The sequence below is a fragment of the Schistocerca serialis genome, chromosome 7, assembly GCF_023864345.2.
Source record: "Schistocerca serialis cubense isolate TAMUIC-IGC-003099 chromosome 7, iqSchSeri2.2, whole genome shotgun sequence".
NCBI classification, from domain to species: domain Eukaryota; kingdom Metazoa; phylum Arthropoda; class Insecta; order Orthoptera; family Acrididae; genus Schistocerca; species Schistocerca serialis.
The window spans coordinates 573,774,276-573,792,939 of record NC_064644.1 but is presented as its reverse complement, the minus strand read 5'-3'; the positions used below and the strand labels follow the sequence as shown (position 1 = coordinate 573,792,939).

Here is an 18,664-nt window from a genome sequence, read left to right as displayed (position 1 = left end):
TGTGAATTTGGAACCACAATGGAATGGCATGTTTTTCGTTTGGCATAAACAGAGGTAAATAGGTGTAGTAGCGGCTATTAAAAACCAACGCCTCCAGTGGGATCGGAACTCTAATCCTACGTATACTAACACAGTAGCAACTCGCCGGACCACCAAACAGCTCGTTCAGCTGAACCATAATTTTGTCGTAGCACAGGTGCGCCACACTGGGTGAGAATTGTGGCTTTCTGATTCACTGCAGTGAACTATTTGATTTTGAAGCACCAAAACATAAGCACGTAACGGCCGTCTACACACACTGCCAACGCTGTAAGAGGCGGAAGTTCCCACAGGAAGTGTTGCTTCCGCTTGGGCTACTCTCGGTAAACGACGCGCAGTGCAAAAGAAAAGCAGATTTACTGAACCCGATTCTTCCGTAATTTAGTAAACTACAACTCGTCGGTCTACTGACAGTATGAATTTGTTGGAAGCTCGGAAATAAAGTCGCACATTTCGTAACACGACGGTAACAGCAAAACCTAGAGAAAACGTTTCGCGAAGAGCTGGTGGCTGCCTGCCCTGATCAGAACAGTTTCTTCTCCACCGGCCTACGCCCGCCTGCCGCCAGCACAGGTGATCGCGACGGATGGCGCCTTGTGCCCAAGATCTACAGCGGGCGTTTGCGGACTCATATCGGCAAACATAAAATTACGTATTATTGTAGTTTGTCCTTCAGTGTGAAATGTTTGTGTACACCGTGCAGTGACAATGTAGTAACCAGTATTCGCGCAGCCTATGACGTAATCTAACACTGCGGGTAAAATTTACCAGTAAAAAGGAGTTTGGCGCTTAGGTTTGCGGCGATTTTGGATTTAATAGAAGGGCGAAGTCAGGAAGCTCCAACATCTGTGCCCTGTACGGGGTGAGTGTTATCGAAGAAATGATGTCGTGTCATACAGAACGATTTTAACGTGATTATTTGCCACTTCCAGCAAACCGTACCGCTTTTCGCCTCCTGCGAGATTAGGACCTGTTACCAATAAGTCTTCGACATAGTTTTCACTGACCTACCGACCTATCGCAGCACTGTCTGCTCCCTCATCGTGCTAGTGATAGCTAAGAGAGATAATTCGAAATGAAGACAAAATTAATTGTAGTTTCTGCGTGGAATGATCTTCCTGGACTAAAAACATATATTTGATAGTTAGGTGACACTCCATAGGTGAAAACTGTTCACAATGTTTAAATAAAAGACGAAGACAGTTTCAAGTGAATTTAGCAGGCTGATTCTGTGTCACCCGAATGAAGTATCAAGACAATCGCAGAGTTGCAGGACTTACTCTGAAATGTTGCCATGTCCCAATCATCCTCATATCAGGAAGTAATAAACACACCAAAAAAAGTTTTGCATCACCCTGGTTCCCAGAACTCCTGAAGATAGACGTTGACTGTGGATATAGTACCACAGACACAGTCCCTTTGACTGTGCAGAGATGTCACTAAACCCGCCCAAAGATTTAAACAACCACTGATGAGCAGCTCCTATTAGACGGAAGGGGTCCGACAGCCGATCAGTTCCAGTCATTCCACCAGGAAGGAGGTATACGGCTTGTGTTGTCTGTAGTTCAACCATGCCTAGACGGTGAATACCGCGGTTCGATCGCGTCCGCATTGTTACTTTGTGCCAGGAAGGGCTCTCAACAAGGGAAGTGTCCAGGCGTCTCGGAGTGAACCAAAGCGATGTTGTCCGGACATGAAGGAATTGTCGTTGACATGCCTCGCTCCGGCCGCCCAAGGGCTCCTACCGCCGTGGATGACGGGTACCTATGGATCCTATGGATTTTGGATCGGAGGAAACATGACAGCGAGACCACCATGTTGAATAACGCTTTTCGTGCAGCCACAGGACGTGTTACGGCTCAAACTGTGCGCAATAGGCTGCATGAAGCGCAACTTCACTCCCGACGTCCACGTCGACGTCCATCTTTGCAACCACGACACCATGCAGTGCGGCACAGATGGGCCCAATAACATGCCGAGTGGACCGCTCAGGATTCGCATCACGTTCTCTACACCGATGAGTGTCGCATGTGCCTCAACTAGACAATCATCGGAGACGTGTTTGGAGGCAACCCGGTCAGGCTGAAAGCCTTATGTACACTGTCCAGCGAGTGCAGCAGGGTAGAGGTTCCCTGATGTTTTGGGGTGACATTTTATGGGGCCGACGTACGCCGCTGGTGGTCATGGAAGGCGCCATAACGGCTGTACGATACGTGAATGCCATCCTCCAACCCATTGTGCAACCATATCGGCAGCATATTGGCGAGGCATTCGTCTTCATGGACGACAATTCGCGCCCCCATCGTGCACATCTTGTGAATGACTTCCTTCAGGATAACGACATCCCTCGACTAGAGTGGCCAGCATGTTCTCGAGACACGAACCCTATCGAACATGCCTCGGATACATTGAAAACGGCTGTTTATGGACGACGTGACCCACCAACCACTCTAAGGGATCTACGCCGAATCACCGTTCAGGAGTGGGACAATCTGGACCAACAGTGCCTTGATAAACTTGTGGATGGTATGCCACGATGAATACAGGCTTACATCGATGCAAGAGGACGTGTTACTGGGCGTTAGAGGTACCGGTGTGTACAGCAGCCTGGACCACCAGTTCTGAAGGTCTGCCTGTATGGTGGTACAACATGCAATGTACGGTTCTCATGAGCAATAAAAAGGGCGGTAATGGTGTTTATGTTGATCTCTATTCCAATTTTCTGTACATGTTCCGGAACTCTCGGAACCGAGGTGATGCAAAACTTTTTTAATGTGTGTCCATTCCGACAGCCGACGAGTTGCGTGAGAAGGCTAGCTATCCAGGAGTTCAGATTACAGTTCAAAGACACAGCAGAAGCAACTCGCAGATTGTAAAATACATAAAATAGGAAAATTGATAGCAGTGTTTGTAACTCAACAGAAACATTAGACATTGAGAGCAAGGGAAATGAGCTGGATGGCCTTCCTCTTCGTACAGGAACGTGCCATTATTTTATTTCTGCTTTTGTCTGTACATGATAAGAATATTCATCGAGAATTATCGAGGGTTAATTTTTAGAATCGACTGCTAAGTCAACTTCAAATAGGAAAATAATTAGCGATGTTTCTATTGATGGGCTCAATGACTGCAAGTCTTTAAATAAAAAGAAATTAAAGTAGTCTAGAGTGGTGTTTATACACAGCGATCCGCAGCAACGTCTATGGTACGAAGCGACGCCGTAGATGTACAGACGATGCTAGAATGTAAATACCTCACAGCAGTATGCGCTATGCTTACTCCTTCCCGTAGACGATTTAATTTCTTCGTAGCAGACAGATTCCTTATTTTGGAGATGATAAACGAGAATTACAGGCTCTCAAACTAATATGCACCTCATACATTCCAACTGCTCCACTGACCCCCAACTTCTATTGAGGATTTGCCATAAATTATGATCCCACACGCATAATTACAAGAATACTTTGTTGTCTTTCCGAATTCGAGATAAATTTGGTAATTCCCTTTGGATCTCATTTTTCTTACGAAAATTGTATACTACCGAACATAATTACCGAGCCCTGCGGCCATGTATGCCCTAGGACCTCTAATCTGCCCTCGCCTAGGTAAACCACCTACTATTTGATTCCGTGAGTTCAAAACGGCCCCTGAATTAGTTTGTGATCTATTCATTTTCACCGGTCAGATCTGTAGATACAGCGTGATCGGCTTTTGTATCACCTACGAACTTTCGCCACTAAAAGCACTGCTTTATAAAGTATCTTCCCCACCGTGAATATTACAACAGTTTACAGAAAACCCTCACACCAACTAGAGAACAAATGACAAATGTGGCATCTTAACATTAATAGCAGTACACAAATGAATCCATCCAGCTTGCGCACCGTAAGCTCCTAGCTTGTTTAACTCACTAAAGCTCTCACAGCTCTTCCTGTTGTTAACTGAAATCATATTTCAAATAATGATAATAAACAAATCGGGAAGATTTTCTTCTCCGCGATTTGTTCCACCGTGTACAAACTTTAGACACTGGTCGATGAGAAGGTACGCAAATGAACTTATGTCCGGAAATGCATGCTAGAGACCGTTTATTCAATCATACTTTGTTACAGAGACTGCGGTCTAATTTGCGCCGCTGTACCATGCAGCCACAGTTACATTATGCATGGTTTCCTCCTAGACGGTGGTACTGTTCCTCGTAAGTCATGCCCTAGCCCGTTCTCCTCCTGCCATAGTGCCTCCTAATGTTGTGTCCGATTCACTCCTTTTGCCGACTCACCTTGTAGTGAATGTGATACAACGTTATACACAATGGTTCCGTGTTCGAATCGAGAGTTTGCCGATATGGTGTTTACTTACGGGAAGACAAATGGCAATGGGCAGCAAGGTTGTGTCAGGAGACCTATCCCCGTCGACAACAACCACAACGTTCAATGTTTGCAACAGTTTCACCGTATGTCTGAGACAGGGTCGTTTCAGCAAGTAGGAAATCATGAAGGACGTACCCGCAATGTCCGGACACCATATTTGGAGGAAAATGTGATTAACACTGGAAGCCGACCGCCGTATCACTACCAGGCAGCTGGCCCGCCAGTACATTGTAAGCCAGACGACCGTGTGGAACATTTTCCATGACAATTGTTACTACACTTATCGCTTACAGCTTGTGCAGGGCTTACTAGCGACAGACTTCCCAGATCTCGATCATTTTTGTCACTGATTTCTTCAACAGGCAACCACTGTTCCGGGATTTGTGTCATCCATCGTATTCGCAAATGAGGCCACTGCTACGCGGAGTGGTACTTTCAAGTTTCATAACAGTCATCAGTGGGATAGTATGCTGAACCCTCATGGTATGGTGACAGCGAATCACCAGCATCGTTGCAGCCAGAATGTGTGGTCGGGATAATTGGAGACCGTATTTTGAGACCAGTCTTCTTTCCAGGTCGCCTAGCAGGCCAGAACTATCGCGCGACTTTGCTCCTCTGCTGGAAGAAGTGCCTCTGATGACTCGAAGTGTGCCACCTCTGCAGTGTCCCCAATACGTTGCAAATGTCAGGCATGATGAGAACAGTCTTCTACTTAGTTATGAGTGCATTACTTCGGGCCTAGGTGAACTCGGATATGAGCAAGTTGTTGCTGTTCGTGTTTTGGTACCCTACATTATTAGTGGGGGCTGGTATTAATTCCGTTTCAAATGAACATGGATAGGTCTCAAGGCCAACTATTAGTTTCTCTCCATATAACGCCCTCTCCATTACCTTCTTCAGCCAGAGTGCTTACCCACAGTTATCAGGAGCGGCCACGGTTACCATCTTCAGAGTGCAGGGCTAAAGTCACCCTCATCACCCTGTCAACGAATACCTCTTTCACCTGACGAAAACTAAATTTTGTAATGCCGCAACGAGGGTAGCCGAAGTATTTGATGTTTCGAGAGGCACTGTACTGAACATTTACGTCACGTATAGGGAAATCGAAAATACATTATCCATTAAGTCACAATGCGCACCGAAGTGTGTATTGAGTGATCGTGACAGATGGTCATCGAAGAGGAGTGTGACGAAAAACAAGAGGATAGCAGCAGCAAGGGGCACTGCAGAACCAAACATCGCACTCGCGAACCCTGTCAGCACCAAAACAACACAAAGGGATCTCCATTGTCAGGGAACTGCAGGACGAGCTGGCATTCGTGAACTATGGAGCAATGGAAGAAAGTTATCTGATCAGATGAGTCCTGTTTCACACTGCTTCCAAATTACAGCCGAGTTTACTTCCCGAGAATGAATCATGATGGGAGTTCAGTGATGATTTGACCAGTGGGTCATGGTATTTTATGGGCCATATGGGCATTCTGCAAAGTCGCATTAGGCCTACTGACAAATATTGTGTGAACTTTTTGCACTGATCAGGTACATCCTTCGGTACAATGTTTGTTTCCCAATGGTGATGCCATGTTCTAGGACGACAGGGAACTGGTTTCGTGAGCATGAGGATGAGTTGTTGCATTTCCCCAGTGTTTTGTACATAGTTCCGCGTAGTCAGCGCGTACACAACTTTTCCACTAGAGCGCGCGTCGCTAAGCACAACAGCGCAGGCGCAGAGCTCGTCCGTCTCCACACTACGAGATGGCGCTGCCATAGAGACGGACCAAATTCTGCTTCCGCCGATCCGCGTCTTAATCTGTAACGCAGCCAATGAGATTGCTACTAACGTAGAACCTTTTCTCCTCGCGGATCACACTCGCGCAGTGATACATGAACGCGTGAGGTATTATAACAAGTGTACAGACCTCCGATTAGTCTGTCTGCATTTGTCTGCACCAGTCTGTACGAGTTCTACAATTGTCTGTACCAGTCTATAGTCAAGTTTCAGTCTGCGCCTAATAAGATTACCATATTCCTGTACATAGCCATGGAGATAAATGTATAGACACTTGTCAAGTATCAGAGATATATCTGACAATAAGATTAACATACCAATACCAAAGGAACTTCAGATAGTCAATTGCAAATAGCATCCAGAACCAAGTTAAGTAATTTTTATACTTGTTATTATTTTAATAAATGTGTGTGAAAATTAATCAAGTTCTGTTTAAAGTTGGTCACCGTCAATCTGCTACTCTAAGCGTGCCAGAGGCATTTCTATCGTCTGACGGCAGAAGATAAACACGCCACTATAAGACCACGAGACATATAGCTGACACTCGCCTACTTCGTTAGAGGGACAAGTCTAATAATCTGATGGCGTGTGTGCTGAAGGTCTTACAGTACGCACACCACACCCAGGCCACTACAGTCGCTAGACTTCAGTATTATTGAGCCTTTCCGGTCTACTTTGGAGAAAAGTGTGCACGAACGCTGTCCGCCTAAATCATCGTTATCTCAGCTTGCCACTATTTTGCAAGAAGAATGGTATAAGGTGCGCTCGAAAGACATACACCGTATTGGCCACGATAATGTGTTGTATTGGTGGTGATGGCATTGTTCAGTCCACCTGCTGTGTCGGTAGTACATTGTCTGATAAGTAGTACCCGTGTGTTGCTTCATTTTAGTCAGTGTGCCTGGATGTCTTTTGTGAGCTGCTGATCAGATTACACGAGGTACAGCGTGCGCCGCCGCTCACCTGGTGCATAGGGTAGGTGAGGAAGGTCTCGAGCGAGCGGCCCTGGCACGCCGGCTTGTTCTCGAGGCGCGCCAGCAGCTGTGCGAACGGCGCAGACTGCTTGCACTCCGTCAGCACCTGCAGGCTGTAGTGGTGGTTGCGCACGTACTCCTGGTAGATGCTCAGCATCGGCAGCAGCATGTCGAACAGGTCGCCTGCGCAACACACGAACAGCTTGCTATCATATTAAACTTACCCTTTTCATTCCGTCCTAACACTGAACAAGTAATTAGACTACTGACCATTAAAATTGCTACACCACGAAGGTGACGTGCTACAGACGCGAAATTTAACCGACAGGTAGACGTTGCTGTGATACGCAAATGTATACCTTCTCAGAGCATTCACACAAGGTTGGCGTCGGTGGCGACACCTACAACGTGCTGAAATAAGGAAAGTTTCCAACCGATTTCTCATACACAAACAGCAGTTGACCGACGTTGCCTGGTGAAACGTTGTGGTGATGCCTCCTGTAAGGAGAAGAAAAGCGCACTATCACGTTTCCCACTTAGATAAAGGTCGGATTGTAACCTATCGCGATTGCGGTTTATCTTATCGCGACATTGCAGCTCGCGTTGGTCGAGATCCAATGACTATTAGCAGAATATGGAATCTGTGGGTTCAGGGGGGTAATACGCAACGCAGTGCTGGATCCCAACGGCCTCGTATCACTAGCAGTCGAGATGACAGGCATCTTATCCGCATGGCTGTAACGGCTCGTGCAGCCACGTCTCGATCCCTGAGTCAACAGATGGGGACGTTTGCAAGACAACAACCATCTACACGCACAGTTCGACGACGTTTGCAGGAGCATGGACTATCAGCTCGGAGACCGTGGCTGCGGTTACCCTTGACGCTGCATCACAGACAGGAGCGCCTGCGATGGTGTACTCAACGACGAACCTGTGTGAACGAATCGCAAAATGTCATTTTTTCGGATGAATCCAGGTTCTGTTTTCAGCATCGTGATGGTCGCATCCGTGTTTGGCGGCATCGCGGTGAACGCACATTGGAAGCGGGTACTTTGAACAGTGGAAGTTACATTTCAGATGTGTTACGACCCGTGGCTCTGCCCTTCATTCGTTCCCTGCGAAACCCTACATTTTAGCAGGATAATGCACGTAGAAATGTTGGAACACGCGAGGCAATACTGACCTTACGCCTTATCTTAGAAGAAAGATTGAGGAAAGGCAAACCTACGTTTCTAGTATTTGTAGACCTAGAGAAAGCTTTTGACAATGTTGACTGTAATACTCTCTTGCAAATTCTGAAGGTGGCAGGGGTAAAATACAGGGAGCGAAAGGCTATTTACAATTTGTACAGAAACCAGATGGCGGTTATAAGAGTCGAGGGGCATGAAAGGGAAGCAGTGGTTGGGAAGGGAGTGAGACAGGGTGGTAGTCTCTCCCCGATGTTATTCAATCTGTATATTGAGCAAGCAGTAAAGGAAACGAAAGAAAAATTCGGAGTAGGTATTAAAATCCATGGAGAAGATATAAAAACTTTGAGGTTCGCCGATGACATTGTAATTCTGTCAGAGACAGCAAAGGACTTGGAAGAGCAGTTGAACGGAATGGACAGTGTCTTGAAAGGAGGGTATAAGATGAACATCAACAAAAGCAAAACGAGGATAATGGAATGTAGTCGAATTAAGTCGGATGATGATGAGGGAATCAGATTAGGAAACGATACACTTAAAGTAGTAAAGGAGTTTTGCTATGTGGGGAGCAAAATAACTGATGATGGTCGAAGTAGAGAGGATATAAAATGTAGACTGGCAATGGCAAGGAAAGCGTTTCTGAAGAAGAGGAATTTGTTAACATCGAGTATTGATTTAAGTGTCAGGAAGTCGTTTCTGGAAGTATATGTATGGAGTTTGGCCATGTCTGGAAGTGAAACATGGACGATAAATAGTTTGGACAAGAAGAGAATAGAAGCTTTCGAAATATGGTGATACAGAAGAATGCTGAAGATTAGATGAGTAAATCACGTAACTAATGAGGAGGTATTGAACAGAATAGGGGAGAAGAGGAGTTTGTGGCACAACTGGGCTAGAAGACGGGATCGGGTGGTAAGACATGTTCTGAGGCATCAAGGGATCACCAATTTAGCATTGGAGGGCAAATTGGAGGGTAAAAATCGTAGAGGGAGACCAAGACATGAATACACTAAGCAGATTCAGAAGGATGTAAGTTGCAGTAAGTACTGGGAGATGAAGAAGTTTGCACAGGATAGAGTAGCATGGAGAGCTGCATCAAACCAGTCTCAGGACTGAAGACCACAACAACAAACAATGCACGACCGCATGTTGCAGGTCCTGTACGGGCCTTTTTGGATACAGAAAGTGTTCTACTGCTGTCCTGGCCAGCACATTGTTCAGATCTCTCACCAATTGAAAACATCTGGTCAATGGTGGCCGAGCAACTGGCTCGTCACAATACGCCAGTCACTACTCTTGCGGAACTCGTTTTGAAGCTGCATGGGCAACTGTACCTGTACACGCCATCCAAGCTGTGTTCGACTCAATGCCCAGGCGTATGAAGGCCGTTATTACGGCCAGAGGTGTTTTTTCTAGGTACTGATTTCTCGGGATCTATGCACCCAAATTGCTTGAAAATGTAATCACATGTCAGTTCTAGTATAATATATTTGTCCAATGAATACCCGTTTTTAATCTGCATTTCTACTTGATGTAGCAATTTTAATGGCGAGTAGTGTAGTTTCCATTCTTCTCGAAGCACGGTGAAGAGTCATTCCGGTAGTTCACAGCACCTATTGTAGACATCGAGAAGTGAACAAATGAAGAGTGTTAATATTACGAGTTTTTGTTCATGTTAACTATTTTTGTCTTATTACGTCGCACGTTAACGGTGACCCGTCCAGAGCAGAAACTGAGGGGCCCCCACCACGAGATGGCTTCACCCCCTGTCACCTACTGAGGCAGCAAGCAATGGCAACGGCTCGCGGTTGTCGGACATCTGGAACGGCGTTCTTACCCGCTCTCGGCGCGCCGGTTGGCGAAGTCCTCCGCTTACAGTATCGTGGTGAGTGCCATCCAGTCTTTCTCAAATGATTTTACAGAAACCACTCATTACAAAAAATTTGGTTTTCACATTACTTATAGCTTTACATGTCCTTCGTGGTGAAATGCCCGTCGTCTCAAAAATGGCGACACTCATTGTATACATTTAAGTAAGACACCGTGGGAAGATCGAAAAATTTTCAGTGAAAAATAGGGTTCGCTACGATGTTGTCTTTGGCTCATATTACACCATATGTTGATGTGAAATGTTGATGTGTATGAAATTAAGTAATGTATTGAATTTTTCTTTAGACCTGGGAGAAATGTTCTACCTGTCTCGAATCTAGAGAAAATGTATTTTATGTAACATGTTCACTTCGGATCGAATGCTCGCTAGTTTGAAATATAGTCCATATCTCTTAAACCATTCGAGATATCGAGACCTTCGCAAATGACATGAAATAAAAAAGGAGAGAATTCTGCCATACGAAACTTTCTTATCTACGTCGATACAGCCAAAGCTGTAGATTTTTTTTCCTCTCCTGTCCTGTAATTTTTTAAAAACTTATCCATAGCTTGTTACAAGAGAAATGGTTAGTTTGAAAATAAATCTGAAATTTCTTCTCTCGTGTTACTGCAATCAAACACAATGAGGTTTTCAGCAAGTTATTGATCTCTGTGGTCCCCTGTTGCTTCGTTAATAAGATTTAAAGATTCTGTCGCAATACCTACTGCAGGGTGAGTGTGATTTTAACCTTAATGAGTAATCTCAAGTGTTTCTTAAAGTAATGACTATCATGTTTTCGTAAGCTTTTTATCCATAAATAAACATGCATCAAATTTGGTTTTCTAACAGAATAACACTGCATTTTTGTTGCAGAGTAGAACTGACAGAATAAAACACTTTCGTAATTTTGAAGGTATGAACATATGGGCTACTTACAGAACCCTGCCAACTATTCGTCAATATTAACATCACTGATGAATTACAGAAGATTCACTCGCTCACTCTGTGCAAGGATAGGAACAGAAAGATGGTACGCTATTTACTGTATTTTTCCATATGTCAAAGAGAACCAATGTCAAGAAATAACATTTTGGTAAGACTGAGAACCACATATTCATTTTTATACACCGGAATGCAGGATTCCATTAGAATTGCATCAGAATTAGCGATCTGTTTTCATTTGACTCATTAAACATTTTTCCTTCAGAGAAGTCTGTTCAGTGCAAATTTTGAGTAATGCATACGACACATCTGTCTAGATGCCACGTTACATTTTGCTATGTTTACCAAAACACAGCAGAAACTGAACAAAGAGATGCCAATCAACCAAAGGCGAGAACCCGCCGCTGTAGCAGCAGAAGCAATCTGACAATGACGGAAATACACGATCGGATTATAGTGTGAATCGCAGGTGCATGATTAAGAACTACTGCACAACCTTGTTCTTGCAATGTTAGAGAAAAAGTCTGGTAAGAGAGAATTATACTCTCGCTGTGTATCTTAATAATAAACTATCTTTCCATTTACGCCTAAAATCATTATCTTTTTCCATATCTGTTTTTGTTTGGCAAAAGAAATTAAGTTTAACGTACCATCTAGATGAATGTACCGTCTGTATTACTCAACACTCGTCACTGATGACAGTTCTGGAAAAAGGAAGTCTAACAAGTCAGATGAAAATTAATCGCCAGTTCTGTTGTAATTTCAGGGGAATCCTGTAACCCAGTGTATCTTTACCAATGAAGCTGGAACTCAAACTTGCCAACTGATTTTATTTATACACTCCAGTTATCCTTTACATATGAAAAAGTACAGTAAATAGTGTAGTATCTGTCCGTTCCAGCTCCTACCCATGGATTGGAGTTACGTGGCCTTTGCGTAGTAGATATTTAGTCTAATTTTCATCAACATTGCTTTTGTCGGCTAAACGAGACTCTACCATCGCAGAGTGAAGCGGCAGACAACTTGAAGCCTATCCAGGTAGGTGGACAGATTGTTTAAAAGATAGTGAGAGCACAACCCGCCCCACCACAGGTTGCCCTATTCAGGGGCAGGCACGCATTCAAGGACAAAGCTATTGTTCACCTTTGATTGATAGGTCCGTAAGCTATTGTTCTACTAAGTGGATTGTGACTCCCTGGGGTTAATTCACTAGCTTGGTAGTAAAGGATGTTGTGTGCAATAGTGCAGTTCATGACTTGAGTTCATGGCTCGTAGAAAATAAACTAACGCTAAATCACGGTAACACTCAGTTTTTCCAGTTTGTAACACACAATTCAACAAAACCCGACGTTTTAATTTCACGGAATGGGCGTATTATTAGTGAAACTGAAAAGTTCAGATTTCTAGGTGTTCAGATAGATAGTAAACTGTCGTCGAAAGCCCACGTTCAGGATGTTGTTCAAAGACTTAATGCTGCCATTTTTACTGTTCGAACGGTATGTGAATTGAGTGATCGTTCGACACGAAAATTAGTCTACTTCGCTTATTTTTCATTCGCTTATGTCGTATGGTATTATATTCTGGGGTAAATCTTCCCTTTCTAAAAGGATATTTTTGGCTCAGAAACGGACGGTTCAGGCAATAAGTCGTGTAAGTTCACGAAACTCTTGTCGACCCCTGTTCACGAGTCTGGGTATTTTGACATTGGCCTCTCAATATATATATTCCTTACTGTCATTTCTTGTCAACAATATTAGCTTATTCCCACGAATAATCAGCTTTCACTCGGTTAATACTCGGCAAAAATCAAACCTGCATTTGGATCGGACTTCCTTAACTGGTGTGCAAAAAGGTGTGCAGTATACTGCTGCATCCACTTTCAATAAGCTGCCACTCGAATTCAAAAATCTTAGCAGTAATTCACGCGCTTTCAAATCGAAACTGAAGAGTTTCCTCATGGGACACTCCTATTCTGTCGAGGAATCGCTTGAAAAAGTAAGCTGATTCTTGTTGTATTGTTGATTGCGGTTACTTGAAGTTCTGGATTGCCTTTTTCGGGTTCATAAACATTTTATTTTTATCTGTTATTACTTTTATGTTGCAATTTCATGTACTGACACTGGTGGTATGTTCACGTGCTACTGTCGTAAAAATCTTCCGAAAGTGGTAGGACAGTGAAACCACCACTAGGCGGTAATTGGTTGGACATTCACGTCTCTTCACAGAACGGAGGCTCTTCTGCTCTGTAAAGTAGGATACATGGTAATCTGTGATATTTCTAGAATGAGATTTTCACTCTGCAGCGGAGTGTGCGCTGATATGAAACTTCCTGGCAGATTAAAACTGTGTGCCCGACCGAGACTCGAACTCGGGACCTTTGCCATTCGCGGGCAAGTGCTCTACCAACTGAGCTACCGAAGCACGACCCACGCCCGGTACTCACAGCTTTACTTCTGCCAGTATCTCGTCTCCTACCTTCCAAACTTTACAGAAGCTCTCCTGCGAACCTTGCAGAACTAGCACTCCTGAAAGAAAGGATATAGCGGTATTTCTGGCTAAAGAGCACAATGTTGGTGCACACACAAGTGTTTCGGAGCACACCGTTCATCGTACATTGTTGAACATGGAACTCTGCAGCAGAGCGCACCCACGCGTCAATTACTGTTGCAATGGGCACGGGACCATCGGGATTCGGCCGTCGATCAATGGAAACGTGTCGGCTCTGCAGGTGAATCACATTTCTGCTACACTACGTCGCTGGTCGTCTCCACAAACGCCTTCATCGAGGTGAACGTTGGTTCGAAACCTGCAGCGCGCCACGGACGCAGGCTTGTGGGAGCAGTATTACGCTATCGGAGACATTGGAATCTGTGCTGGTAATCGAAGACACTCTGACAGATGCGAACCACGTGCAACCCTTCTTGCTTGATGTCAGCCCTGGCGGCGATGTCATCTTGCAGCAGCATAACTGTCGATGTCTCGGAGCCACAACCGTGTTACAGTGGTTTTAAGAGCACTATAGTAAGTTCCCGTTGATATCTCTGCGACCATATTCACCTGATGTAGATCCAATGGAACTCGTCTGGGTCGTTATCCGGAGCCATCACCGCGTACGCAAATCGGAGTCCAGAAACCTATCAACAAACTGTCGGATCCCTGGTACGCAGAATGTGTGATGTATTTCGTTTCAAAAGCGGACAGTCAAGCTACTAATTAGATTGTCGTAATGTTTTGCCTCATCAGTGTATGTCTTTGTTATTAACTTAGATTAAACACATATATTATGTAAGTTTGCGAAGCAGACTTGGATGGAATATTACGTCTATTTTTATTTTAGCGCAAAGAGGTAAATATTTCGTTGTGTTCAAAGCAGAGAGAGAATATCAAATATAATGTGCCATATTTTGAACAGTAAAACAAGCAAACCTAAGATAAACATTTAAGATGCAAAGAAGAATGAACAGGTAAATGCTGCGTTCAATATGTTCTCACATAAACTGGATGTGTCGGCAGATGTTAAACCGAAAATATTCATAAAAAGAGACGTGTTGTATTTCTTCTTGACCACAAGAAATCTAAAATTCACTAAAGAGACACAAATACCTTCTCACTAATCAATATAAAACTCACTGAAAAGCCACATAGTTAACATGTAAAGCATTATAACCTAATTTTGCTTCATATTTACTTTCCCGCGCTATAACTGGTAATGCATCAGTGCTAAGCACACACTTGTAACCACGGAGGAATTAGTTTACGTAAAATGTCACGAGGATACATCAACTGGAAACGTTCGACATCAAGAGGACCTGGGCATAGTCAGTTATCAGACTATGCAATATTCGATGTGCATTAGCTTGATAATGAAGTGAACTTGAGTTAGCCTTCTATCAGATTACTGGCTGTGCCGCTCAATATTATCTGATGCAGAATTTGCGCTATTGCGACGGCCATCATTCGTGACCCAAAGCTCACTCTGGTAATTATAGCCATTACGCCTAAATCCAACATCACCAACAAACTGCGTGACTGTGAATTACTAACCTACTGCTACAGTAAGTGGATGAGGCGTTAGATAACAATTAACTCCGGACATTTACGATGACGAGATGGAAAAGTCTTGGCCTGTCGCAGTTATGGAGTAAGTATCCCAGGCACTTCATTTTAGTTACGTTCACATACGTTTCGCAATGACTTAAGTAAAAAAATCAGCATCTGATTTACATTTTTGTTTATACGCTTTGTTGACGCAGCCTTGGTGTGCATGGTCTGTTCACTGGAATACCTCGCCGTAACAAGATTTCCGGTTGTGCATGAATCACAGTAAGGGGTGATCACTGATAAATGTTGGTAAGGTTCTTCTCCTTATTGTGGACGATTCATAATCGGAGGGCAATCGCTGATGAGTGTTGGGAAGGTTTCTCTGAGCAGTGAAATGTCGGCCAGCCGAATTCAACGTGGTTGTATTTCTCCTTGCAATGATCAACGCAAGAGGACTGTATTCACAGACAGGAAAATACAGACTAAGATGCAATTAAAAATGAATCGTAAACGTTATATGCCTCTTTTTGGAGGGATGGAAGCTACGAAATCGGTTTTTAATTGGATGATGGCTTTGATGTCTCTATTTCTGTGTATGCGTGCCGCTACTGAATGTTTCAGACCGTCATGTAATACGCGTGGAGTCACTTACTGGAAACAAAGCTCTAGCTTAACCCTACCAACTTGGCACGAAGCTTTTAACATTTCGATGAAAACTCTGTCACAGTCAGAAGCATGATCAGTTTCTAGTGAATAACGATCTCAACCAGTGGTGTGGACAGAAGTTGGTGGAGTAAATCTAATTACCTTGAATTTATTTGCCCCATTGTTTGTCGCCACTGTACAGAAGAAGTTATTGAATTTTGTCGCTAATGATTACACTGTGTCGTAATTTCTGTCACAGCTGTTACAAGGGAACTCAGTTTCATTCGCTTCACTGATTTGTTTGTTTCATGTTCGAAAATCTTCCAGTCTACTTTTGATTTATCCGTAGACTGTTTCATTTTTTCTCTGTATTACTGTGTTTCGCTTTTTTGATAACAGGCAACAGAATACCACAGCACATGCAGTCATCTAGCTTTAGCTTTTCATTATCTCTAGTAAGGCAGAATAATTCCTTCTTTGTTCTTGGCATCACATATTTTGATCCCACCATTACATCTATTTTTAAAAACTATTCCCTTGTTTGTTTTATTAGACAACTGAACTCAAAATGAAGAAAGAATGTAGTACAGAAAGACTTAATTTTTTCATCGACAGTGCATGGTTCAAAAATTTCTTTCTTCTGTTCATGTCACAAACGTTCTGTAAACAAAGTGCCAGTCATTACGTGTTTATTACCCACATTCTTCATTTCGTGTGACCGAGCGGGCTGGCGCACTGGTCAGCAAACTGAACTCGCATTCGGGAGGACGACGGTTCATAGCCCCGTCCAGCAACGCAAATAGGGTTTCCGCGATTTCCCTTAATCGCACCAGGCAAATGCCGGAATGGTTCCTTCGAACTGGGCAAAGCCGATTTCCTTCCCCATCCTTTCGTAATCTGAGCTTGTGGTCCGTCTCTAATGACCGCGCTGTGACGGGACGTTAAAGTCTGATCTTCCTTCCTTCCTTCTTTTTATTTCGTGACATTGGCATGTTTTACTGTTAGCAACTAACTAGCACTGTAACATAAAACTTGTACTATCGCTTTTACATTGAAGTGACTGAAGGTTATGGGTCCTTATACAAGTTGTTAATGGCTATTGAATCTAAGGCCTTCAGCCGTCGTTGATACATTTACTGTTGGAAATAATGCAAAGTGGCCATGAGCAACTGTGGGTTCCTACAAACACTATTATCATGCAAAAAACCAACAATGTGGTCTCAAGTGAAGTCTGTGTGAGCTTTCCAAGATGTATGATGATACATATTTTCTGCTAGTGCCCTGCCGGCCGCGGTGGTCTCGCGGTTCTAGGCGCGCAGTCCGGAACCGCGCGACTGCTACGGTCGCAGGTTCGAATCCTGCCTCGGGCATGGATGTGTGTGATGTCCTTAGGTTAGTTAGGTTTAAGTAGATCTAAGTTCTAGGGGACTGATGACCACAGCAGTTGAGTCCCATAGTGCTCAGAGCCATTTTTCTGCTAGTGCCCTGAAAACTGCCACATGATGGTGTGTTTTCAAGTAGTATGTTGAGGTCAAAGAGCAACACACGCCAACGGCAACGAGAAGAGTGCTCGATCGAGAAGCGCGGAGCCTAATTAAGTTTATCAGTCTCTTAATGCAGTACATTAAGATTTTTATCGAGCTGCACAGCAGTTGAAAGGCAGCTGTACCTTCCGCAACTGTACATTATCAGAAATTGTACGTTGTCTACGTGCGATTGTCTGACGGCAAATTCTTTTTTCTGCACATATAGACAGACACATCTCTGTCTTCTCCCTTGCTTGCAATTCACTGACTTGCACATACGTACATACCTCTCCGCGTTTTCGGTAAGCTTGCTGAGTGGTTTTGTAATATTTCTTTATATTCTACTAATCATCCCTGCACAATTCTATGAGTGAATTACGTTTCCTACTTGACCATCTATATACTCGCAGAATCGATGCGCAAAGTAGTACAGTACTATTACTATTCCATGAGCGCATAATTAATCTTTGTAATATTCTCTCTGGTTTGTTGAGAGGACTTCTAGGATCTTCTCCGTGCCGAATAATCGCATTAAATAATTGTAATTTTGCTATCGAGATAACTGGAAGAAAGAGATTGAAAATATATTGTATGCTACGCAAGAAAATATATACTGAGCATTTACACCAAAGCTATGTAAGGAATTTCAATATATATGTATTCTCTAATTGGAAATTTGCACCGAGGTGTCGTTTCGTTGGTAATCAGAAGCAAACTTCCGATGAATTGGAAACGAACCTGCAATTATTAGATGCAAGAGCTCCATTATTTCATCGGATGATTAAACTCTATCAAAGCAAACTTTCTGCTTGATCTGAGGTTTCCCGACTGACTACGCAACGCAAGAAAACCAAGACATTTTATATATACAGGACTGCAGATCGCTTCGAATCATCGAGACTGCGGACAAGAAGAGTCATCGTCCGATTCTGATTAAACAAGTAAAGCTTAATTATAACTTTCTTGAGCGACTGTGATGACTGTGATATGGCTGCTTATGAATGAGATCATTAATAAAATACTAATAACTAACTTTCCTCCTCACCAGCAACCAATATAAACACAATATTAATTAAAATTATACTGTGTCAGAAGACTCCACGCCAGCTATAGGCTCGAACAGAACCCGTCGGCCTGAGGCATTATGGTGGGAATTTCTGTCAGTGCTAGTCACAGCTACAAACGTGCAGTCAGCAATACACACTCACAGGATGCGTAATTATGAAAAAGATTGCATCACTTTTTTTGAAGAAGGTTTAACTCTTGCTCTTTAGTTGAAAT

General features: G+C 43.6%; 1 protein-coding gene across 1 annotated transcript in view; it reads right to left on the bottom strand.

Moving 5' to 3' along the window:
- The window catches only part of LOC126413258 (ras-specific guanine nucleotide-releasing factor 2-like), a 1,992,910-nt gene that overhangs the window by 892,513 nt on the left and 1,081,733 nt on the right, over positions 1 to 18,664 (bottom strand). Inside the window, 1 exon segment of the mRNA XM_050083160.1 lies at positions 7,162 to 7,355. Within this exon segment, the coding sequence (XP_049939117.1) occupies positions 7,162 to 7,355 (194 nt within the window).